The 25706-nt window shown below is 41.7% G+C and overlaps 1 protein-coding gene and 1 pseudogene across 2 annotated transcripts in view; one reads left to right on the forward strand and one right to left on the reverse strand.

Moving 5' to 3' along the window:
* The first annotated feature begins 285 nt into the window (after window positions 1-285).
* Window positions 286-25706, forward strand: part of cbl (Cbl proto-oncogene, E3 ubiquitin protein ligase) — a 105290-nt gene continuing 79869 nt past the window's right edge. For both annotated transcript variants that reach the window (XM_055660586.1, XM_055660587.1), the window contains exons 1-2: window positions 286-677; window positions 23188-23435. In XM_055660586.1, coding sequence (XP_055516561.1) covers window positions 486-677; window positions 23188-23435 — 440 coding nt within the window. In that variant the 5' untranslated portion in view covers window positions 286-485. The remainder of the gene's footprint in view (window positions 678-23187; window positions 23436-25706) is intronic.
* On the reverse strand, window positions 14872-15015 carry LOC129712488 (U1 spliceosomal RNA; annotated as a pseudogene).

Below are 25706 nucleotides of genomic sequence, written 5' to 3' on the forward strand. Positions count from 1 at the left end.
TGTGCGGTCCGCGCGGCGCTGACCCATGACGCGAGTGGTGGTCGGGGCGGGATGACGCGCGCGCAGGGCGGGGCGGGGCGGGGGCGCGCGGCGCAGGGCGGGACGGGGCGGGCGACGCGCGCGCAGGGCGGGGCGGGGCGGGGCGGGATGACGCGCGCGCGCAGGGCGGGGCGGGGCGGGATGACGGGCGGGGCGGGGCGGGCGGGGATGACGCGCGCGCGCAGGGCGGGGCGGGGCGGGATGACGCGCGCGCAGGGCGGGGCGGGGCGGGGATGATGCGCGCGCGCAGGGCGGGCTGCGCTAGCGGAGCTCGAGCTCGAGCCGAGTCGGCGGCGATTCCGCTTTAAAACCCCCCTCCATTAAAATAAAGGCGCTTTCCATGAAGTAAACCCGCCGTCTTATCCTCTGGGCCGTCTCTCCACCTCAGCAGTTGCCACTGATTTATATTTATTTCGTGCCGGTGGGTCGGATCGGGTCGGGTGTCGATGGCGGCGGCGGCAGCAGCAGCAGCAGCGGCGGCGGCGGCGCGGGGCAGCAACCTGAGGAAGGCGAGCGGCTTCATCGGGCTGGTGAAGGACGCCTTCCAGCCCCAGCACCACCAACAGCAGCAGCAACAGCAACAGGCCGGCGTCGTGGACAAGCGGACCGTGGAGAAATGCTGGAAGCTCATGGACAAGGTGCGGGGAGAGGAGGGGGGAGGGTGGGGGAGAGGATAGGGGGGGTGAGGGTGGGGAGAGGAGAAGAGGGGGTGAGGGTGGGGGAGAGGGAAGAGGAGAGTGAGGGTGGGGAGGGTGGGGAGGGAGGGGAGGGGGGAGGGGGGGGAGAGGAGAGGAGGGGGATGAGGGGGGGGAGAGGAGGGGGAGAGAAAGGGGTAGAGGATGAAGACGGTGGGGAGAGGAGAGGTGTGGGGAGGGAGAGGAGGGGGTGGGGGAGAGGAGGGGGTGAGGGTGGGGGGAGGGGGAGAGGGGTGGGAGAGAGGGGGTGAGGGTGGGGAGAGGAGGATGAAGGTGGGTGGGGGAGTGGTGGGAAAAAGGGTGAGGGGGAAGAGGAGAAGGGAGGTGGTGAGGACGAAACGGAAGGGCAAGTGGGTGAGGGGAGAGGAGGGGGTGTGGGAGAATGGGGGGGGGGTCAGTGAGGAGAGAAGGTTAAAGAGGGGGGGGGCATACCGGGCGATCCGAGGGGGGGGTGAGACTGGGGAATGGAGGGGAGAGAAATTGGGGGTGAGCGAGGATAGGGGAGTCAAGGGATGCAGTTGAGATGGATGGATAGGATGGGAAGGGATAGGGAGGTGGTGAGGGAAGGAGTGTGGGAGAGAGAGCAAAGGGGCGAGGGGTAGGGGTAGAAAGGGAGGTGTTGGTGGCAGCAGGTGGGAAGGGGCTGGTTGGAAGAGGGGGAGGATGTGGGGGAGCGGGGGGCTTAGGTGGGTGCCTGAGCAGGGGGTTAAGGATGGGAGTGGGGTAGATGGATGGTGGTGCTGGGGTTGGAGAGATGTGGAACTGGGGTTGAAGGGGAGTCTGAGAGAGAGAGTTGGGACTGGAAAGAGGGAAGGAGATTGATGGGAGAGTGGTGGCGGATGTCAGAGAGGAATTGAGCTGTGAAGATTGGAGAAAGGAGGAGCTGAGGGGGTTGGGGAGGGATGGAGAAGGGCAAAGGTGGAATGAGGAAGGGTATTTGTATTTGAACTATGGTTAGTGTGGCTCTGGGTGAAGGAGGACCCAAGATCTTGAGAGATGTTATGAGTATGGAGAGTTTGTCGGGAGCGATAAAGAATGATAGAATTGGTGAAACAAGTCTCAATATTGAGTCAGATGATTGGTTGGTGGTTATTGATGTCCAACAGATCATGTGCCTGATTCTAGCTTTCATGGGAGTTGTGCCGGCATGTTAGTAAAATTGGATTGATCAAAGCAGATTGGCTCTGCTGGAGGAGGTCTTTTAGGCCTGTTGCTCCATATTAGTGTGTCTTCCTTTGTTTGGGCATTTTAATGATTTCAAGATTGACATAAGAACTGGGTGCAAATGTTACTACTGCTGCAGGATTAAGATTGTCGATTTGTAAACTCCTAAGTGAAGTTTCTTTGTTAGCATAAATACTGGGTGCCATTTCCTGGGGGTGACATCAGTTATGTTAAAAACTAATTTTCCCATGGAGAACAATGGAGAAACACCAATTGATGGTCAGTGTGTAGCTTGAATTGAATGACATTCTTATCAGCATGCTTTTAGACTTCAGGACATTTACTAATTTTTTTAGCACAGTTAACAATTGGTATGATGTGCTTTTAACAGATATTACAACTATTGTAGACCTCTTCAAATCTTTAAAGTTGATATAAATTCCAAATTATATTTGCCAAACATGTTTGAAGGCAGCATTGGATTTCCACCATTATTTCAGAATCTCTGTTTTTATGGCTGTCATCCTTGCTGGATTGGTACATTCATTCATAGTAAGCCAGGTGGGAGATGTAATTGCAGTATGTGTTCTACTTGTTATAAGTGATTCACACCAGTGCAGGTAAATAGATATTCAGTTTATTTTGTTCATGAAAATTGTGAATTTATGAAGTTTTAAATTGATATGAAAGATAGGCATTGTTGCATGCTGAAGCTCATTTTATTATAGTGACGTTGCAGAGAGTTGCAGAATGTAGCTTGTAGTGCAGAGACTGTCTGTTATGTGTAAAGTGCAAGTTATTTCAGTGCCTGTGATTATTTTATTAGTTGTGTCATTATTATTGTCATTTACGCGAAAATTGAGAGGTATCTGCAAGAGCAGATTGTGTGTGGGGGTGGGGATTAGAAGCTTATAAGTTTGTAAATAGACATTTAGCAAATAAAAAGTCTATGATAGTGCAAGATATGGCTTTGTTATACTTGGCTTTCATTTACTGAGGTAAGATTATAGTTGTACAGAAGATAGACACAAGAAGCTGGAGTGTCAATTCTTGCACATTTGTGCGGGTTGGTTCAAGAACCTGATTCGTTATAGGAAAGTAGCTGGTGATGTGGGACTTCACACTGTACCTCCGGTCTGATGATAGCAGCAAGGAGATGGCATGGACCAGATTGTGGGGATTGTCGATGATAGATGCCGCCACCTTGCGCTAGTGTCTCGTGGATGATTTTGATGGTGGGGAAAGCTGTGCCTGTGGAGAGGGCTGAGTCCACCATTCTCTGCAACTTCTGTGTGTTAGAATTCCAACTAGTCAGGATACTTTCTACGTTACATCTGTAGAATTTGTATTGGAGTATTCAGTGACCTGCCAAATCTCTTTAAGCATCTAAGGAAGTAGAGGTGCTGGCATGCCCTCTTTGAGATTACATATGCATGCTGGGCCGAGGATAGGCCACCTGAGATGTTATTGCCTCGGAGTTTGAAGTTGCTAATTCTCTCCACTCCCAACCCACCAATAGAAACTGGCATGTGGCCTTCCAACATTCCATTTTTGAAGTCAACAATTAGTTCCTTGATCTTGTTAATGGTAAATGACGGGTTGTGGTGCACCATTCCACCAGGTCTCCTGACGGTGAATCGTCATTTCCTGTGATTCGGCCAACCACAGTAAATTTGTAGATGGCAATGGAGCTGTGCTTAGTGCCATAGTCATGGGTGTAAAGAGATTAGGCTTGAGGCGCACCTCTGAGGATGGTCAGTGAGGAGAAGATGTTGTTAGTGATCCGCACTAATTGAGGTCTTGGTGATGAGTTTGGGAAGGATGACATTGTTGAACGATGATCTGTAGTTGACGAACAACTTAAGTGTTCCAATTATCTTGTTGCTTGGGTGTGAAATATACCACCAGTAAATTTCACAAACAATTTCTCATAATGACATGAACAATTCTCTACCTTATTAGTACACAGCTTAAAACAGCAGGAGCTAAAATTTTCTTGGAATTTATTAACTGGCAAAAGCACGGTATTAAGTTAGTGATGTGATAATTGACTTTTTTTGTATCTGTTTGCCTGTGTGTTGTTGATTTTGCCTTGTCACGATAGTAACTGAAGAAAAACTGGCCTGTCTTCTTTGAATGACTTGTATGATTTTGTTTACCAATATTCTGTCAGTAAAGCTTTTAAAATTTCGTGAAGGTCAGTTATGTACAAATTAAGGTATACATTTTCGCTTTTTAAAATGTTTAGAAACCAAATTCTAAACATTGTACAATTCAAAAAACATTGTATAGTATATTGAATAAGTGTTTTTAAAGGTTTTTAAAGGAAGTCACACAACATCTATGTCTTTAGCCATAGTTGCTGGCTGGCCTATTAAGTATTTCCAGCATTTTTTTGCTTTTAACCATTTCATCATAGGCTGGACATTACTATTACATTATTATCATCAGTTGAACATTACTAACCTTTGGAAAAAAATTAACTTCTGCTTTTCATGCAAAGATATTGGTGGTAAGTGTGTGTGTGCGTGCACTTGAGGAACAGGTGAAGGCAGGACTTGACCTTAAAACAATGCTCCTACAATTGAAGAAGCGGTCATTTGTAGCTCCAGTCTCCTTGCACGATTGTGAATGTTTTTTAGTGATGTTTGCAATTCAAGCAATTTATTGCTCAAGAGGAGGACAGATCTAGATATTGAAAGAGGAAATTACGTTATGTGACATTTAATCCACAGGAAGTATCATGTTCTGCAGCCACTTAATAATAACGTGACTTTAGATGATATATCTTATAATGTAGGAATAGCGGCATATCGGAAGCCCCCAGGAAAGGTGTCGGGGGGTATGTGCCTAATGTGAGCAAATGGGGAACTTTGTAGATAAGAATCACAGTGGTACTAAAAGGCCCATTTCTGTGATGTGCAATTCTATGATCCTATAAACAATTATGTGAATTTGTTTTTAATGAATTTGTTAATCAAATATTGGCCAGGTCACCTTGACACTCTCCTGACATAGATACATTTAGCTGTTGCTCTGCTGTACCTATTCTGTGTTAGCATTTGTGATGCACATGACCATCCGTCTCTTCATTTAAATCCATTGTCGCACTTTATTCCTTTCTCATGTATTTATCTTGATTCTCTTGTTATGTCTCATTTCACTGGACGAGGGTTGGTCAAGACTATAAATAATGATCTCCTTTTCTTTTCACTATTTTCTCTCTCAACTTTCTTCATTTACTCGTTTTCTTTCTTCACACACTATATATTTCACATTTTTCTATCCTTTACTATCTAACTTCTTTTTCTTATTCTCATCTTTTTTCAATGTAACAAAAAAAAAAGAAGTTGTACATGTCTCATTTCAGATAGCCTGCTATAATGCCAGTTTTCATAAACAAATTGGATATAGTGTGAGTGATGAATCAGGGAATACTGTTTGTATTATCTGAGCCAATTCGAGAGTTAGATTTAGCTCTTGGGGCTAGAAGAATCAAGGAATATGGGGGGAAAAGCTGGAACGGGGTACTGATTTTAAATGATCAACCTCGAAGGGCCGAATGGCCTACTCCTACACCTATTTTTCTATGTTTCTATAATGCAATTTCAATTGGTGATGAGAGAAATACTTAACATTTACTTTGGAAGTTGACAAACAGAAAAAAAATTATTGGGTTTAAGCAGTACATGGGGAGAAAAATCTTGTTTCATGAAATAGATAAGCATCATTGACACTTGTGCAATGATACTCTATCAAACAATGTAACATGCAGCCCTTAAAGATATTTTGTTTTTGAAAACGCTGTGGAAACAAAATAACTTTGTTACTGCAAGTTTGAAAATTTCTAGCCACTATTCTCCTTTTCTCCCATTGACACAATTTTCTTTATAACATCATTTTCTACTACACAGTTTATCAGTATTGCAATTAAAATAACATAACCAAATTGCCTGTATTCCTATTGTAGGCTAGCTACAAGAGAGGATTCTGAGGGAAAAGGGATATGCATTTAGATAGACATGGGCTGATTAAGAATAGTGTAATGTAAGGGTTAAACATTCCGCTCCATTCTCTGCAATTAATGGCCAAACTGATTTATAAATTGCTATAAAACTGAATGGTGTCTTTAATATCTCCAAGTTTTTCCCAAAATCTTTGTAAATCTGCATTTTATTTTTAACTATATTGGTCAAATAATTCCTATTGGTCCAGTCTGCGATATGGCTGCTATGCCCCAGTTAAAAATTTTTTTTTAAAGAGTTTTTTATTTTAACACGCTCATTTCCGAATTATCACGTCGGGTTGGGGGGAGTCCCCCCCCCCCTCCCCCCCCCCCCCCCGCCACGGGTACCATGTAATCCCGTGCTACCTGGTCGGATAGTCGGCGACTAAACCATCTCCAGCACCTGGTTTCCCAGGCGAGGAGGGAGCTGTGGACCCCCAGCAGGACCAAAAACAAGATCCGTCAAAGAGCAGATGAGCTTCTAGCAAGCCAACGGCCACCCAGACTTCAGTAGAAGTTGCGATCACTGTCATACATAGCATTGTAAGGACTGTTGATAAATCGCACACGCACACCCCAAAATCCTGTATTTCTAGCGGTGGAAGTCTGCAGGAACTGGAGGACAGAGACGTGTGGTGCGTTCCGTCACCGTTTCCATAGGAAACCAGCGCCACTGCATTGCTACTGTTTTCAACGATGATGAATGAATGAATTTCTAAATTAAGTGTTCATGTATCCAAAAAATTGCAAACGTCTTCTGAAATGGCTAAATGGGTTTAGCAGTCAACTTGCGATTACATCTGAATTTGAAAATCAATGTAAAATAATATGGAGTATAGGGGTTACCTACAGGATTTGCACTTTTGTTTAAAAAATTTCTTTGCAGTTTTTCACCAGACTATGTCTTCCATTAATTGTAACAAAATAGGTAAAGAGCAATGTCAATGAAAATAAAAAAATATTGTAGTGTTATGTTTCTGAACACGTAATCCAGGGAACAAATTCAAATCACTTGATCGTACTGTGAGAATTTGACTTGTAACAAAATAAAAGGTAGAGTGGTGCAGCTGGTAGAACAGCTGCTTCACAGTGCCAGAGAGACTTGTTTGATCCTGACTTCGGGTGCTATCTGTATGGAGTTTGCATGTCCTCCCTGTGATGCATGCATTTCCACTGGGTGCTCCGGTTTCCTCCTGCATCCCAAAGATTTGCAGGTTTGTAGGTTAATTGGTCAATGTAAATTGGCCCTGGTGCGTAAGGAGTGGGTGTAAAAGTATGATAACATGGAGCTTGTGTGAATGGGCGATTGATGGTCAGCGTGAATTCTGTGGCCTGAAGGGCCTGTTTCTATGCTGTATCTCTAAATTGTGTAAAAGTGTAGTGAAATAAATTAAAGTGGTTCTCTAATGTAATTTCAGAAAACAAATATGCTGTCCTATTGTGTTTGGCTTTCTTTGGGAGGGGGGTGGGGGTTGCAGCATAGGATTTTACAGCACAAGTCCTCTGGTAGAGTAATTTACATCAGCACCATCATCCATTCCCTCTATTTGATTTGAATCATAACAAATAACGTGGTTCTACTGAGTGCATCGATTTATGTATGGAAGAAAATGGAGTAGCAGAAGACCGTGCAGCCTTTCTGGCCTATCTGCAATTTAATAAGACAGACCTCATTATTGTCCTCAACTTCATTTTCCTGCCTGATTATAATAACTATTTAATACTTATCAATCCAAATATGTCTTTCTGACCCTTAATTATATTTCAATGAGAACACTTCTTAATTTGCTAAGCTTCAGTAAGCAAAACCCTGATATCTTCATGTGCCAACTCCTTCATACTAAGAATAAACCCAATGGATCTTCCCTGTTTTTGCCTTTAAGGCAGGTATAACCTCCTGTAAATGAGAGACCTAAACATCACTCCAGATGTGGTTCCACCGAAGATCTATAGTGTTGGAAAGTCTACTGTGTATATTTGAAACATGCTATGATATTTCCACTGTCACTTTCATTTCTCATTATTTGATGATAGAAATAATAACTTTCCTTGAGCACTGAGCAATTATGAAATGTGATAAGTATCCAACAATAGAGTGTGGGGTCATCTTTTCTGCCATTGCTGGATTGTGTTTGTATTTCTTTGGGGTGTGGGGAAGACTTCAGGGGAACATTTTGCAGTATTGAGTAGTCAATTGACCTTTGGTAGAGTAATTGAAATTATCATCCATTCTCTCCATATCTGATCAATTTCCGTAACAGTAGTATAGTGATTAATTTACCAACCAGTAGTTAGCATTGGTCCAGAGACATAATTTGAAGCCCACCATAGGCAGCAGGGAATTCATGTAATTATTTAAACGAAAAACACGAATTGAAAGCCAAGAATAGTTTTAGGAAAGATAACTAGGAATATCCTTCGAAGAGAAATTATACTAATCTTGCCCAGTCTGATTTAAGTGACCAACAAGTAGTTATCTATAATCGGGGATGGACAGTAAATGCTGCTGTTGCTAGAGGCATCCATATTCATTGAATGAATAATAAAAAGCAATAGAACAAGATACAAGGTTATCAATGAAAGACCTGTTCACAAAGTCTGGCTCGGGGGCTAATTTGGTAGCTTGAGGGTGAAATATCAGTGACTAGCTATGCCTATTTGGATGCCAGGTGGATGAGCTGGGTAATTGTTTTTGTTATTTAATATGCTGGACAAATAAATATGAATTAATCAGAATGAGTAATCAAAACTTTAGTTTATTCTATTTAAGCAAATTTCAACACTTAAGCTGGAAAAATAATACGTTGTTATTTTGCTTTTGAGGTATCGGGCATCTGCTGAAATGTATTGGGAACTTTGATCACGTTGTTGTTGCATTCACTGACCAATATCAATCTTTGTGTTTGTACCTATTTCTCCACATTTCCTTTCTCATCATGCACTTCCAAGTTATATTTTGTTTCATGTGACCATATCTATGTGACTTAGGTTTTTCTTGTCAAGATTTTGGCTGTTGGTTGTGGCTTCGTTTTCATTTTCTTTCAATTCTCTTGCATTATTTCACCTTCTCCTCCCACCTCCACTCAATTCATCTTCCCTCTCAAGTTTTATCTTGTCTTTTCAGGTTTGAGTGCAAAAAATATATATATCATTCAACACTTGCAGTTTTCTCTAATTTCTGTTGCTGTCCCAAGTGATTCACTCTTGGATTTCCTGACAGCCTTTCTTTGCCACTTAAAAAAAAAATTATTTGTTGCTGCATCCGAGCAAAAAGCAATCCTATTTAGTGCATTCTCTCTTCCTGCCCTTTGTGTAAGTAAGTGTAAGTAAGTCGAGTAGAGTTTAAGGCCACATGCACAAGCATGGTGAAGTACAGGTATAATGAAGGTCTTGCTTGCAGCAGCATTAGAGGGATTTTAGACAACACAAAAACGTAAATTACTCTCAAATCTGCAACACGGTGAAAAGAAAAAGGTAAAAAAAAACATGGCATTAGTGCAAGAATACACAATTAGAAAAAACAAGCCCAGGGTAGTGTAAGAGATAAGAGCTGCCAGCACGCTGCCTTTTTGAGGATTATATAGTCAATATCCATCATGTTCCACACGATGCTCTCAGCTTTGATGCTTTAGTCTTCATCGACAACCCTCTCTGCATTTCACAGCTGAGTAGATTCATTCAAAAGCTTATTACATCTGATTGAAGATGTAACAAGAGTTACACAAAAATACTGGAGAAACTCAGCGGGTGCAGCAGCATCTATGGAGCGAAGGAAATAGGCAACGTTTCGGGCCGAAACCCTTCTTCAGACTGTAACAAGAGTTGTTTTGTAGAGCACCCTCCTTGTTCATGTTGACCAAGTTGTCATATCGGGCTAACCCGGTTTCCCTGCATTGACTCGTAGCGCTTCCTAGTTTTTTTTTTTGTCACATGTACTAAGGTAGAGTGAAAAGCTTTTGTTTATGTGCTATCCAGTCAAAGAAAAGACTACATACATGAATCGCATTATCCACAGTACACAGATAAAGGATAAAAGGTACAACATTTAGTGCAAGATATAACACTGACATTAAAGTCTGAATAAAGATAATTCTAATGTCTCCAGTCAGACAGCACAATTATGTCCAACTGGATTCCTAAGTAAAACTGCAGTATAATAGGCTTAACAGAACACTTTCACTGCAAACCTAACCAAGGTGATATAATACGTCTGCAATCCATTACTGATAAACTAGAAGTTACCCTAAAGTAGCAGGTTTGTATTACTTTATATCAAGTCTTTCATTCTATCTTATGCATTCATTCTACACTTTTCTAAATCAAATACATTTAGGTAGCTTAATCACATTCCAGACAATCTTATCACTTTGCATAACTTTAATATTCCTGTCATTATTAATAATTAGGTTGTAACTTTCACCAAAAGGTAGGACTGTTTCATTCCTCATCTATATTTATTTCCTCGGGTACTGCACTTCCTTTCCTATCCATTTGTAGGTTCTCTCATCTACTACCACAATATTTCCAATTTTGCAAATATCTAATATCTTTTGCTTAAATGTTTTGAATCTTGCAGATTTGGCTGGTACATGGTGGGCTATATTTTCCATCCCAATAACCTGAGATACTTCTGAGGACTAAGAAGATACTCCTTGATTTCTCTACGTCAGGAACTATCTTTAAATCATTATTTTCTGTGTCCTTCACCCTTGTGTGAAAAAAATGTCTATCCATTACTATCCCTTTTTGCTTCCCATTCTTGCTCTTGCCACCTGGCCAAGCCTCTTGAAGTGTGCCCTACTGAATAATGAGAAGAAAGATAATGAAATGTTTTTCCAACCCAGGATCTTGCTACCTGAAAGGGTGATGGAGATAATCACATTTAAATGCTACCTAGTTCCAATGCCATGAAGTGGTCACTGCACTATAGAATTTGAGGTATTAAATAAGTAGATGCATCATATGGGTGTATCACATGGAACTACATCATAAAGATGTGTATATGCTCTCATGCATACTTTGAAAAGTTAACTGTGTAGATCAATTTTGTTAAAGGTATACCAAGAACCAAGAATCTTCAATGTTTTACGCACGTGAAGTGAATATGCCACTGAAACTGGACCTTATGTAACCCAGTTCACTGTGTAGTAAATATGCCATTGAAACTGGACCTTATGTAACCCTGATTGGCAATGCAGGTATTCGGGTATCAGATAAAATAAATGAAACAGAAATAAAATAGGTGCAGGAGTAGACCCTTCGAGCCAGCACTGCCATTCAATATGATCATGGCTGATCATTCAAAATCAGTACCTCATTCCTGCCTTTTCCCCCTATCCCTTGATTCTATTAGTCCTTAGCGTAAAATAGTAAGATTAAACGAGTACTTACCAGTATGAAGTTTGATCTGTATTTTATGAGGAGTTACGATGAGGGATTACGTGAAGAACCCGCCCAATGCGCAGTTGCGGCATACTTCGAAGCAGCGGTGTGGAATCATAGGATAGACACAATATTTGAAGTAACATAGTAAAGATCAGTGAGACATCAGTTTATTAGTTTGATCTATATATTGAGGGTGGGAGCGGAGGGCACGTAATCCCTCATCGTAACTCCTCATAAAATACAGATCAAATTTCATACTGGTAAGTACTCGTTTAATCTTACTATTTTACTTCGGAGTCACGTGAGTGATTCCGTGAAGATTTCAAAGGTCTGTGATTTCAAACCGTGTAACAGTTTTTATTTCACTCACTGCCGAAGTTTTTGAGGGAGGAAGTGTTATCGTAACCAACCAATGGATCTGCTTTCTCAAGAAACAGAAAGGTATTTGTTAACAATAACAACATAAATAGCTCCCCTGAGCTTAAATTAAATATTTGCAGTTTGTAATATTCTTCCTGCAATTAAATCAGGCTTATCAACGGTTTACAATAAAAAATGTTCTGAACGTCGTTTCCCTTGACCATCCTGCCGTATTGAGAATGTGGTCAACCGGGATGTCCATTCGTTCAGCCGCTGATATCAATGCTGCCATAGTGGAATGGGATTTAAATGTATTATTATCTATTCCGGCAGCTTTCAGTACCTGTTTGAGCCACCTTGAAGTGGTTTGGCTCGTTACCCCGTCTTGGGGTTTCTGTGGTTGACCCATAGGCTTTCCTCTCCCTCTAAGATTGTGGGTTGTGTCTATATATTGTTGTAGATGGGTCACCACACTCAACCTGGACTCTGGTGGGTAGGCCCGGAATCCCACCAGTGAATTGGGCGTTCCTGGTCCATATAACCATATAACAATTACAGCACGGAAATAGGCCATCTCGACCCTTCTAGTCCGTGCCAAACACATAATCTCGCCTAGTCCCATATACCTGCGAGTTAGGTTTTTACCAGACCTAGAATGATGAACGTGATGCGTCTGGGGTAATCACCATGTTATCCAGTCTAGTTTTATGGAGTGACTGGACTCTGTGAGCGTATACGAGAGCCATAAGCATGAGCGTTTTTAACATAGATTTGAGCAAGACTGAGGGATCTGGCTGGTGCCATTCTCTGAGATATGTCAATATCACACCGATATCCCATACATGGGTATACCTGGGTTTTTGGGGCTTATTATTATAATTGCCCTTCATAAGTTTATCTTCAGTGGATGGGATCCCATGCTCTGCTGTCCTGCTGTTTTTAGATAAGCAGACAAGGCGCTTCATGCTGTATTTACGGCACTGTAACTCACCTTTTAATCATGGTGTAGATGGTCCAGGAACTCCACTACGTCAGTGGTTGAATAGTTTGGTATGTTGTCCCTGCGTCGTGGCAGTATTTTTCCCATGTTTCTCTTGGTGACTGTTCGCAGGGATGCCGACATGGTGGTAATGGTTCATTTGGATAATCCCAGTCCCTGGTAAGGTCTATTCAAAACCTACACCCAGGAGTTTGATGTTTTTATGGCATGGGTGGCTTATGCCTGATACTGGGTTGAGTCAGCAACCATGGTCCACTAGGGAAATCCATAGGTGACTCGCCCACCATGTCGTGATGAACTGGGAACCATGGCTATGTAGGCCAGTCGGGCACGTTCAATATCCCGGAGGCAGATTCCATCTGTATTGCGAAGTGCCCGACTGATGAGGCAGAAGGGAGGAAGGCAAAGCAGAAATTCCCCCTTCCAGCGTGTAGGCATCTATCGCTGCTGCCTCTGATCTGGTTCCTAAGTCACATACATAGGTTACTGGTGATTCCGTCTTGTGCAACCAAATTGATATCTGGCGTTCAAACTGCTTAATACCTTTAGCAGATATTTTGGGTTTGACATCTATACAATGTTATCATAAATTTTCCCCCGTGACGTGGTGTCTCCCACTGTGTTCTAGCTTCCTAGGAAATAGGCAGCTGATAGTTAAAATGTCTTTTGACACACCATTGCCCAATCTGTTTGACCAATTTGTTGCACGATAATGATTTTATGCTCCCCATATGGTTGATATAAGCCACCACCATATATGTACGTGCTGCATTTGAAATGCATATGCTTTTTAACCCAATAGGCGATCACCAATCCCAAATAGTTGATGCCCGGTGTGTGTAGTAAAGATGATTCTGAATTGGTCCACCTGTTACCTGTGCTGGATATGGAGTTAGTTGCTCCCCAGCCTAAAGTACTGGCATCGGTTTTTAATAACCAAGTTAGGATTGGTGATAATAATAGGGCTGAAAACTATGCCAAACATTGTCTGCCCACCACTGTAATTGTGATATAGCTTCAGTGGGTACATTCATGAATTGATTATAGTGCCAGAGCACCTTGGCAAAGTAACAGTCATATGGATAGAATTGATATTGAAGCCCAGATAATCCATGGTAGTTAACGGCTTCAATTTTGGTTTATCTGGGTGTGCGATGAACCTCAGTGCTTTAAGGAGCTGTTTCGTAGCTAGAACTGCTGCCACAGCTAATTCCTTTGTTTCCCCTAATATGAGGATATCATCCAATATATGCCATGATTATGCTTGTTTTCTTAATATTTTCATGGCTATTTTTAATATTTTTGTAATTAGTTTAGGGCTGAGGTTAGACCATTGGGAATGCTCTATACTCACATAGTTGCCCTAACCGGGATGTCCATATCCAGGTAAATTTTTAGGTATCTACAATGATCCTAGTGTATGGGTATAAGATAGTATGCATCTTCCATATCAATGCTTGCCATAAGGTATCCTTTGGAGATCAGATGTCTGGCAGTGACAAAAAACGTCTCCATCTTAAAGTGTATATACTCAACAGATTTATTTAGTGATATTAGGTCAATGATGATGCTACATTCACCATCTTTTGTAGTTTTGGTGAATATATTCGATACAAATTCCAATGGTTCATGTTTGCTCCCATGATCCGTTTTGTAATGAGCCTTTCTAGTTCAGCTTGACCTTCTCGCTTCTCTTTCTTAGAGGGTGAAAATGCCCTTTGGGCGCATTGCTGAACTGGCGGTAATATGCCCAATTTGAATTCAAGTTTTTATCCACTAATACTGTTGAGTATATATTAGTTATTTGTGACAGCACCCCATGCTTTTATCAACAAGTGTAAATGCCCCCCCCCACAGTTAGTAGAGCACCCTTATTTTGTGTAAACTGGGAGGAACCAGACTACCTACCTCCATGTTCATTGTTTTTTCATGAAGGCTTAGTTTTGCTGGTATGCTGGTGCTGTCGGTGGAGCGGCGCATTTTTCCACGGCTCCGCTCTGGGCCCCTGTCTGAAAAGAACTTTGGGGGTAATGTGAAGCGGTCGCCAGGCTTTCACCAGTCCTTGTTCGATATTTGCTGGTGGATGCCGAGGGGTGCTGCCAGCTGGGTGTTGGATGCGATGTCCTGCTCGTTCCATGGCCTGCCCTCATGAGGCGCACAGGTTTAGCTGCCTCTCTTCCCGCAGCAGCGGTTTGCATAGCCCCGTATATTTGGGGTTGAGGGCAGGTCTTATATGCACAAATGTCAGTCGAGTATCCCAAATTTGGGAACATCTTAGGCGTCAGCACACTCGAAGTGCAACGGGATAGCCTCATCCTGGGAGAACCACCTTGGTGATCATGGCGTCTCGCCTGCCAGGTGAGTATGATCCGTGGAAACGAGCAAAGGCGGTGACATCTCGACCCTTCTGTTAGGAGCTTCAGAATTCGCTGCTTTTAGCTCTTGTCTGCGAGTCTGCTGACCCAGCTGCCTGCAGATTTACCTCTAGAAAGGCCTACTCCTGCAGGGCTTTGTTGGGAAGATGGTCGCGTGGAGGAGCCATGTAGTGGCCCACGACACCCAGCAGCTCTTCCTGATCCTGCTCCCCTGGCATACTCCTGTTCTCGTCCGCCTGCCCAGCGTTTAAGCCAGCCCAGCCCTGGCCTCCTTAGCTAGCCTCAAAAGAGGGAGCAAAAGGGTGTGCTATAACTTGGAGGAGGCATAGCTCAAACTCCGTTGTCGCATCAATCCCTCGACAAGGGAGATGGCTAGTGCAATAGCACTGGGGTAGGAGTGTCAGCTCCCTTGGCATTTAGCCAGTGACCACTCGTTTTCCTGGAGGTTTTGTAACTCCATGACCTCCTCCGGCTTGGGGAGACAGACATACTTGTTTTTGCTGTCTCCAGCCTGTTCCAGTGTTGGAGGAAGTTGGTTCCTGTAGAACCTATATTTTTGGTAAGGTTTTTGTCTTACCTGTAGTTAGAGGTTGCCTGCCGTTTTTTAGGCGGCATTGTAGCGGTTCCCGGGCGGTGATTCTCCTTGTCAGGAGTCTGCAGGGCTGCCGGTCGGGTTTTTAAATTTCACTCCGGTCCGCTGCTGTTAACCAAACAGCTGTTCAGCGGACCGGCATCAGCGCAGCTCCCTGTCAGCGGTCCGCAGCGTGTGCGGTCCCGTTTGCGCCTATCCACCTCCACTGTTGGCTCCTTTGCTGGAGTCGAACGGGGGCCGCTTCCTCTGCTGCTTTGCTCCCCCTGGAGCAAAAAACACAAGGCCCGATTAAGGTAGGCACTTACCTAACGTTCCTTGGTTTGCGGGAGCGCCGACTCCCGCTGGCCGCGTGTGCACAGCTGTGCGATAAATGCCGCAACTGCGCATTGGGCGGGTTCTTCACGGAATCACTCACGTGACTCCGAAGTAAAATCTAACTCTCTTGAAATAAACCAGCATCTGTAGTTCCTTGTTTCTAGTTATAAGAAGATGTTGGAGAGATTTGGATTTTGTTCTCTGGAGCGTCAGAGCTTCATAGTTTCTTAAGTGATAGGAGCAGAATGAGGCCATTCGGCCCATTAGGTCTGTTCCACCATTCAATCTCTCCCTCCTAACCCCATTCTCCTGCCTTCTCCCCATAACTCCTGACACCTATACTAATTAAGAATTTATCTATCTCTGCCTGAAATGTATCCATTGATGGCCTCCACGGCCTTCTGTGGCAAATAATTCCACAGATTCACCACCCTCTGACTATAGAAATTCCTCCTTGTCTCCTTCCTAAAAGAACATCCTTTAATTCTGAAGCTATGACTCTCCCAAGTACAAGACTCTCTCACCAGTGGAAACATCCTCTCCACATCCACTCTATCCAAGCCTTTTACTATTCGGTAAGTTTCTATGAGATCCCCCTCATCCTTCTAAACTCCAGCATTTTTTGTCTATCTTCGGTGTAAACCAGCATCGGCAGTTCCTTACCCCTACCCCCAACATCTTCCTCCCTCATTCAAGGATGGCAGTGGAGAGAGACAACAGCTTCGACATGCGTCTCTCTCAAGATGTGTCCTGGGCCCAGCGCACTGATGTAATCTAGAAAGTTCATCAACACTTCTTAGTTTAATTTAGAGGTTCAGCATGGAACAGTTCACAAGTGATAAGTGCAGAATTAGGCCATTCATCTCACTGAGAATCATTGCATTCTCCCAATTATTTTACCTGTAACTTATTCCCCATACATGCCCATCAACTCTCTCCTAATTGTGCCACAACCACCTACTGTCGGGTTAATATATAGTAGCAATTAGCATGTATTTGGGGTATGGGAGGAAACCGTGCCACTATGGAGAAAACTCACCGTGTCATATGGAATGTGCAATCTCCAGGCAGACAGCACCAGAAGTCAAAATAGAACTCGGGTCACTGGAGCTGTGATGCTCCACCACTGCCTCCAGGCCCACGGTCCAGCATGATATTCTTCTAATGCTCTTAATTCATTTCAAATTGGACCCATTGTCTCAATTTTGTATTATACAGCTACTCTTGTCTTTACAGTTTTCAAAGAGATTCGTACATTATCCTGTTTGAATTTTCTGCCTATGACACAGAAATTGAATTCTCTTGCCATTATGACTTGCTGCAAACATTAAAACTGTTGGGACTTTCACGTGTCAGTTACAGCACTATCAAAAGCTGATCCAAACCTCAGTCCAAAGCCATTTGGATATGAATATTGAAATTTCTGCTAATTTTTCTCTAGGTCTGACGAGCTAAGAATTTTTGTAAAAAATTACATTGCTCCTTTAAACATGACAAATAATATGGATTGAACATGTAACTTTTGTAGCTGTTGATTTTAATATTGTATGCATTTATCCATCTTGTGGTGGTTTTCCACAGTTTGACATCAAAGATGCTTCTTGCAGCTTGAGATAAGTGCTAGAAATGTATTTTGATGGGTGAGACATGCTTTATCATGTTGAACCAAGTTAGGGTGTAACCATTAACATCAGATGATTTGTGTGGAAACATAATTTGTTACTTCCCAGTGCAATCTTATCTGCAGAAGTCAATTTTTATAGGCAAGGTCATGCTTCCCATGGGTTAAAATCTGCCCGTGCTCACCATCTGTGATAACTTTGCAACAAATGGAACAATAAAACATTCACTCATTAATGTGTGAATTAGAAACGGCATCATGATACCATCGTATTTCATCGTTTAAATTACATAGTGCTGTACTACTGAAGCTTACACAGTTGAGCTAGTGAGTTAAAACATGGAAAGAATTTGCTCACAGCTCTCAAGCATTAATATGGTAGAAGACTAATTCATTCATAATCCGTACAGTCTATATTCATAGATACAAATCTCACAAATTTTACCCAGAAAGCTTTGTTTACCTGGATTATCAGTGCCCAGGGCTGTAATTAACTGGAACATTCTGTAACTGAGCTAAATAGATGTTCATGTGTTTTTTTTTACACAAGAGCACTAAAACATCTTATAATTTCATGCATAACCTGTTTTTATTGGTTGGATTTACAAAAGTTATCTTTCTTGAAAATTGAGTTACATGGACTACCCTCCAGTCCACAGGAACTGATCCATAGTCGAGAGAACATTGGAAAATGATCACCAATCCATCCATGATTTCTATGGTACTCTGGGATGCAGACCATCCGGCCCTTTATCTGCCTTCAGTCCCAACAGTTTACCTTACACCATTCTCTGACTAATGTGGATTCCCTTCAGTTCCTCCCTCCCAATTGATCCTCGGTCCCCTAGTATTTCCGGAAATTGTTTGTGTTTTCCTTTGTGAAGACAGAACCAAAGTACTAGTTTAACTGTTCTGCCATTTCTTTGTTTCCCCATTATAAATTCACCTGTCTCTGACTGTAAGGGGCCGACATTAGTCTTCACTAATCTTTTCCTTTTAACATACCTATAGAAACTTTTACAATTTGGCTTTGGGCTCTGCTTTCCAACTTCGTAGCTCTCAACTCACGTCAAACATTATGTTTTTAATATTGCAGTTATGGGCAAAATGATTTGCTTCTCCAGTGAGAAATAAAATATATGATATCCAATTATAATCAAAATAGCTGAAGAACCAAGTCATTTATTTTTAATATAAGATGTTTTCTTGATCATTATTATTTGGAAAATCTTGTTTCGTTGCCAGAAAATTGTTTAAAAATCGCTCCAACTATAGATACTGTAGACTTTGGCACTGCATCCCGTAGAAATGGTACCACTGACAACAGAGGTCGCTTTTTAAGTGGTTGCCTGCTTCTGACGTGTCCCATATGGAATGCCTACACTAGGAACATGTGGTCAAATGACAATGTAGTGAGAAATTTGTGGAGTAAATAGTGGCAAGACATGGAGAATAGTGTTTCTGAAGCTGCTGGAATTTTTTTCAAGACTCCATGTATCTAGAATGTTCTACACATTATTGGAAGTAGGGTAGATCTAAACTTGAAAAGAAATTAAGAGCATTGATTTTTCAGCATGTTATTATTTACTGTGGGAATACACACAAATTGACTGTAATGTCTCATAGCAGCCAATGGCATCTGAAGTGCAGTCACTGCTGTAACGTGAAAATATGAATGCATTTGTGATGATTCTACTTTGTCTGAATTTCTTCTTTCCAATGTGATGAAGATAGTTGTACAAAGCTGACATAAAATAAAATGGAGCTATAATATAATCGTTAAATAAGATTTCTCCTATCAGCTAGATAATTTGTAAACCATTTTTTGCAGACGAGATGGGAAAGCCATTTTGAGGGAAAAATATATTACTTGATATATATTGATATATATAAAAATAAATTGCATCTTGAAACTGGGCTCAACAATTGGAGACGGCAAGAAGACGGCAAGACTTTCATTGACCTTTTGAGTATTAAATAAAATATTGCAGTTTTATAGGGCAAGACTGCATTTTGTGTCTCTGCGGAAGGATGTACTTACATAAGAGGGAGTGGAGTGTATTGAAGACTCACCAGATAGATTCCTGGAGTTTGAAGGTGTGGTTGCAGATTTCCTTTGAATAGACTAATTGAGGTTCAAACAAAGAGGTGATACTTTTTGAGGCTTCTCAGGGTGGATGCAGGATGATGTTTCCCCTAGTTATCATGTCTAAAACTAGGGATCAGAGTATCTGAATAGGTGCAGACCATTCAGATCTGGGTTGAGAAGAAATTTAATTATAGGGTTGCGAATCATTGGGATTGTCATTGAGAACCTATGGAGGTTCAGTCACTAATTGCAATTTTTTTTTGTTGACATTAAGGGGATTGAGCGATATGCAAACTGGGTGCAGGAAAGTGTTACTAAGATAAAAAGATCTGCCATAATCTTTTTGAATAATGGAACAGGCATGTGGATTGAGCATTGTCCTGCTATTTTGTACATTGTCAGTTGGTATTTATTTTCCATGGTAGAAATGACCTTGATCTCTTCTAACCTTTCTAATGCCATGAGGTTTTATATCGTAATATCTGCTGCTATCACTTACTCTTTCTGGATGTTCTGGTAATATATATAATTTGTCTATGTTCAGCTGCCAAGTTCACTTCCCTTGTTCTAAGCAGAGAAGTTGAAACATGGAAGTGTGACTTTGTCCTCGTGTTCTTAACCTCAGTAACATGTTCTCCCACCCACTTCCTTAATAATGGTATCAGGACTTGTTTAGTATTAATTTTTGTTTCTTCAAACAAGAGTTCACTCAGTTGTCTTTACCTTTGCCCTTCCTCCTTTTTCCTCATACAACCATGCACAACTCCGTCCAAGTTTTCTTGCCTCAAGATGTCTGCTGGAGTACAGATTCATAGTTTTATCACCGTACAAGAAATGTGTTGGCAAACAAATGTATTAGATAATTAGCTGGAGGGATCTTTGTAATTAAGTTATTCCTGCCTATTGCTTTTCAAAGACCTGATATGGATTCAAATTATGTCTTTCTATTTTTGTTTTGGCTACATAAAAATTTAATGTGATGGGGGGGGGGGGGGGGGGGGGGGGGGGGGTTCTGGGAGGGTGAAAATGGACCAAATAAACATAAGATGTTAAACCTAGGAAGAATCAAGTCTTGTGATTAGAATCCAGAATGGCATATCATAAAACACAATTTGCAGAGGCCATAAAAGCTGTGAAAACAAATTGTAACAGAGGAAGAAATTATGCTTAAAAAAAAAAGCTTCAATGGACTGCAGAGCCTTGGACTAATAATGTACCTGAGGGATGTGGGATATTTAACTTGCTCGCCACATCTGGTCTTTAGGATGTTTTTTGATCCAACATGGACACCAGGACATCTGAAATGTCCTCGCTATTCAGGGAACGGGGGTTCCCCCCCTCCACCATAAATGAGGCTCGCACCAGGGTCTCTTCCATACCCCGCAACACTGCTCTCCCTCCCCATCCCCGCACTCGCAACAAGGGCCGAGTCCCCCTAGTCCTCACCTTTCACCCCACCAGCCGTCACATACAAAAAGTAATCCTCCGTCAGTTTCGCCACCTCCAACGTGACCCCACTACTCGCCACATCTTCCCATCTGCCCCCATATCTGCCTTCCGCAAAGACCGCTCCCTCCATAACTCCCTTGTCAATTCTTCCCTTCCCTCTCGGTCCACCCCCTCCCCGGGCACTTTCCCTTGCAACCGCAAGAGATGCAACACTTGTCCCTTTACCTCCCCCCTCGACTCCGTTCAAGGACCCAAGCAATCGTTCCAGGTGCGACAGAGGTTTACCTGCATCTCTTCCAACCTCATCTATTGCGTCCGCTGCTCTAGATGTCAGCAGACCTATATCGGTGAGACCAAGCGGAGGTTGGGCGATCGTTTCGCCGAACACCTCCGCTCGGTCCGCAATAACCAAGCTGACCTCCCGGTGGCTCAGCACTTCAACTCCCCCTCCCACTCCGCCTCCGACCTCTCTGTCCTGGGTCTCCTCCATGGCCACAGCGAGCAGCACCGGAAATTGGAGGAACAGCACCTCATATTCCGTTTGGGGAGTCTGCACCCCGGGGGCATGAACATCGAATTCTCCCAATTTTGTTAGTCCTTGCTGTCTTCTCCCCTTCCTCAGCCCCCCTGCTGTCTCCTCCCATCCCCCAGCCTTCTGGCTACTCCTCCTTTTCCCTTTCTTGTCCCCACCCACCCCCGCCCCCGATCAGTCTGAAGAAGGGTTTCGGCCCGAAACGTTGCCTATTTCCTTCGCTCCATAGATGCTGCTGCACCCGCTGAGTTTCTCCAGCTTTTTTGTGTAACCATGGATTTCTACGCATTGTCATGTCTACGTAGTGGGGGAATACTTCTGGCTCACTGATGGGAAGACTAGTTCTGCTTTACCCTGGTACGATGTGGTTTTCTTAGCAACCATGTGCATATTTTGTGGTCTGTTTCTCCTCTGCCAACCTTTATATAAACTTGTGGAACTGCTCTGAAAGCCTATCTACTATATAAATAGAAAATGCCAGAAACATCTGGTAAGTTGGCAGCATCTGTGGAGAAACAGCAGAACTTCAGGTTGACAATCATCGACCTGAAATGTTAGTTCTATTCCTCTCTTCATATTTGTCTGAATTTAAGGGCATTTCTAGTTTTTTCTTAATTTCTGTAATCTCACATTTACTACTTATTTTGTTTATGTGCACTTAATTATAGGTTGTAATAACTAAGTGCAGATCTTTCACAACTGAGTTTTCCAGTCAACGCAAGATATAGATATGAGACAAGCTGTTTGCCCCTCGCATGCATCATAACATCATGGTTGATATTTTTAGATAACACTTTTTTTCTTATCTCTCAATTCCCTTAATATCCAAAAATGTTTCAATCTCTTACTTGTGGGCAAAGCAACCAGTAGATCCATTACACAACAACAGAAGATTTACCCCAATACGTTTAGTTTTGTAAGGAATAATTTTCCCCCACCCCCATGTCTTGATTTCAAATCTTTCTAAGATTATGTCATCCAATTTGATAGTTGTCTGGCTGAAAAGAATAATGAAACCAAAATTAACATGACTATTTGGAGTAAGGGCGCTAGGGGTCAAAAGCCTTCGTTCAAACAGTATTTTATTTCAGACAGCATATTTACCTTCTGCGTCTGATACACATTTTACATTAACATTCAAAATGTTAATATGCTCCACTGTATATTACCTATGATAATGTCATTATCTGGTTTTGATAATAAGAGTGCGAACTAATTTATTTCTTTAGAAATGTTAAGAATCTTTGAGTTGCGCAATATTAAAATATTTCCCCCATATAGCACGTATATATTTTTTTTAAAGCTTTTTTTTAAAAAACAATACACTTTAAATAAGACATTATTGCATTGTGGGAGTGGTTCAGAATTAATTTGGATTGTCATTCTAGTTCTTCCCTTTTTTTTAAATAATTGTAAAAATAACTATGCAATGCTGATTGACTAAATGGATTGCTTTAGTTTTAGAAAGGACTTATTTTGTTAATCATTTCTGACTCTTTGATTTGCACTTGTTTTTATGTCCTGTGTCTATTTACACACTCTGTTCACTTTTTTTCTCTTTGTAGGTGGTCAGACTATGTCAAAATCCCAAAGTAGGACTGAAGAACAGTCCTCCATACATTCTTGATCTGCTGCCTGACACTTACCAGCATCTACGTCTGATCCTGAATCGATACGAGGGGAAAATGGAAGCTCTTGGAGAGAATGAATATTTCAGAGTCTTCATGGAGAACCTGTTAAAAAAAACAAAGCAAACTGTAAGCCTTTTCAAGGAAGGGAAGGAGAAAATGTATGAGGAAACATCACAGCCAAGGTAGGATTGGATTGTCTTTATTCTAGCTGCAGCTTATGATGCTCAGAACTTTGGTGGTTATGTCTATATTTTAGTCCTTGTGTAGTTTATACTTATTTGGAATACTTTTAATGTATAACATTTCTAAACTGAATCTAATATTTTATAGTGTCCCATCCCAAAATATCACCTATCCTTTTTCTCGAGAGAAGCTGCCTGACCCACTGAGTTACTCTAGCACTCTGTGTCTATCTTTTGGTATAAACCAGCATTTGCAGTTCTTTGTTACTGATATATATTTACTTGTTGCAAACTTTTTTTCGAATTTATATAACATTTCCAATGTTTGAAACTAGATAAAGGGAAAAGCAATTTGCCTCGAGTGTGGCAACTAAAGGGTTTTCATACTGTTCAACTCTTCTTCCCTTTTTGTGGTAAGAGGACTGTCATAATTTCAGTTAACAGCTGGGAGTATGTGGTGAATGCAGGATGTGCAAGCTGGCATGTTCAACTGCTGTTGGTTCACAAGGCAAAAGCTGCTGATTGGTTTCGTGCTTGTTCAGGCCTGCAACCTCTGCTCTGTCATCCTGCGCATTTCTCGCAAATGTGCATGCTAAATTCTTGAAGATTAATTTGTCCTGAAAGCTTGGCTTCTGCACACAATGTCAGTGACAACTTTGCTCTCTGTTGCAGATCGCAGGATCCCTTGCTTGACCAGATAATCTTTTAACAGCAAGCTTCTGTCAAAGGCCTTGAAACATTTTCTAAATCTAATATGGGCATTCTTTCAAAATAGGAAGAAATATTTGCCATGGCCCCTTGAGACTTGATGGGATTGTAGTCAATTTGATTTTCAACCATTCTGCATTCCAGTTTACCCAGGCAACCTTTTACTTTTTTATAAAGAATTTCTCCATCTCTATATTAAAAATATATTAACACTCTGTTTCCACCACCGTTTGAAAAAGTGAATTGAGGGGGGTGGGGATGATGGTGTGGAAACATTCCATCCAATTTTAAGCTTAAACAAGTGACTCCTTAATTTTTTACACCACAACTTCCAGTTTTAAATGTTTCTCCTCAACAGGAAATGTCTTTACCATAGTCACCTATCAACACCCCACATTTCATTCAATAAAGTTCCATCTCACTTGTTTTTAAACTTTCAATACATATCTAGCCTTTCTGACTTTTACTTGTAACACAACCTGCCCATTCCAGTCTAATAAATCTCTGAAATATAAACATTAACATAGACAAGAGACCAATATTGTACATCGGTGCTGTAGATGTGATCTCATCATTGTACTACTTGAAGTATAACCTTCATAGGTGTGTATGCAAATCCCCTAGAAATAAACACTGGCGTTTATTGCTAGGGGCTTATTAGCCTTTTGCAATACGTATACCAGCGTTCCTGGATACCTTGTGCATCTGAGTAATAAAGTGTGGAAACAGGCCCTTTGGCCCACCTTGCCCACATTGTCCCAATGTTGTAGGTTTTTTCCTGCCTCTTTCTTTGCGGATTCCATCTCTTGGTTTCTGTTCTCATCCTCGACTTGATATACACATCAATAAAAGCTTTTACAATCTGTTTTTGAATTTTGTTAGTTTTCAATTAATATTGATGTTTATTTCTCACATAGAGGAAAATTTCTATCATACAATGAATTTATACATTTTTCTGCTAGTTTTAGTTTGGAATCTAGGCTGAAGGCTGAAATCTAAATGAAGGCTAGAATGTATTGTCATGGACTTGGATATTTTGGATGAGTGTTAATCTGCAGGTTCTTGCAGAATTTTGTCCTTGGAAATGAATTATTTAGACAATTCCATTTTCCCCCTGATTTCTGTTATATCTACTGTAATTTTTGATTGTTTCTCCAAATAACATCTTGAAACAATCCTCTTTTGCTTTGACCTATCATCCTATCCTTCCACGTTCCACCTAATCACATACTTCTCTTTAGTTCTCTCCTCTTCTTTCTCTACATTTTAAAACTGATTTATTCCCAGTTTCAATGAAACGCCATTGAAATGTTAACACTATTTCTCCCTGTGTAGACAAAGCCTGACATTCTGTTAGATATTTTCAAAATTTTGTATTTGAATACAAATTTTCAGCTTTTAAAACTTTGAATTTTGTTATTTGTTATTGCTACTGTCAAATATGTTAAAATGGGTGTGATTTGTGTTTTCATTCTTTATCAAAGTTTTGCTTAAGTGGCCTTCAATAGAAAAAAGGCAGAACCAGGAACGGATTTTTTTAAAGCTCTGTCATCCGGCAGTGCA

This window comes from Leucoraja erinacea, chromosome 32 (assembly GCF_028641065.1).
Source record: "Leucoraja erinacea ecotype New England chromosome 32, Leri_hhj_1, whole genome shotgun sequence".
Lineage (NCBI taxonomy): Eukaryota > Metazoa > Chordata > Chondrichthyes > Rajiformes > Rajidae > Leucoraja > Leucoraja erinaceus.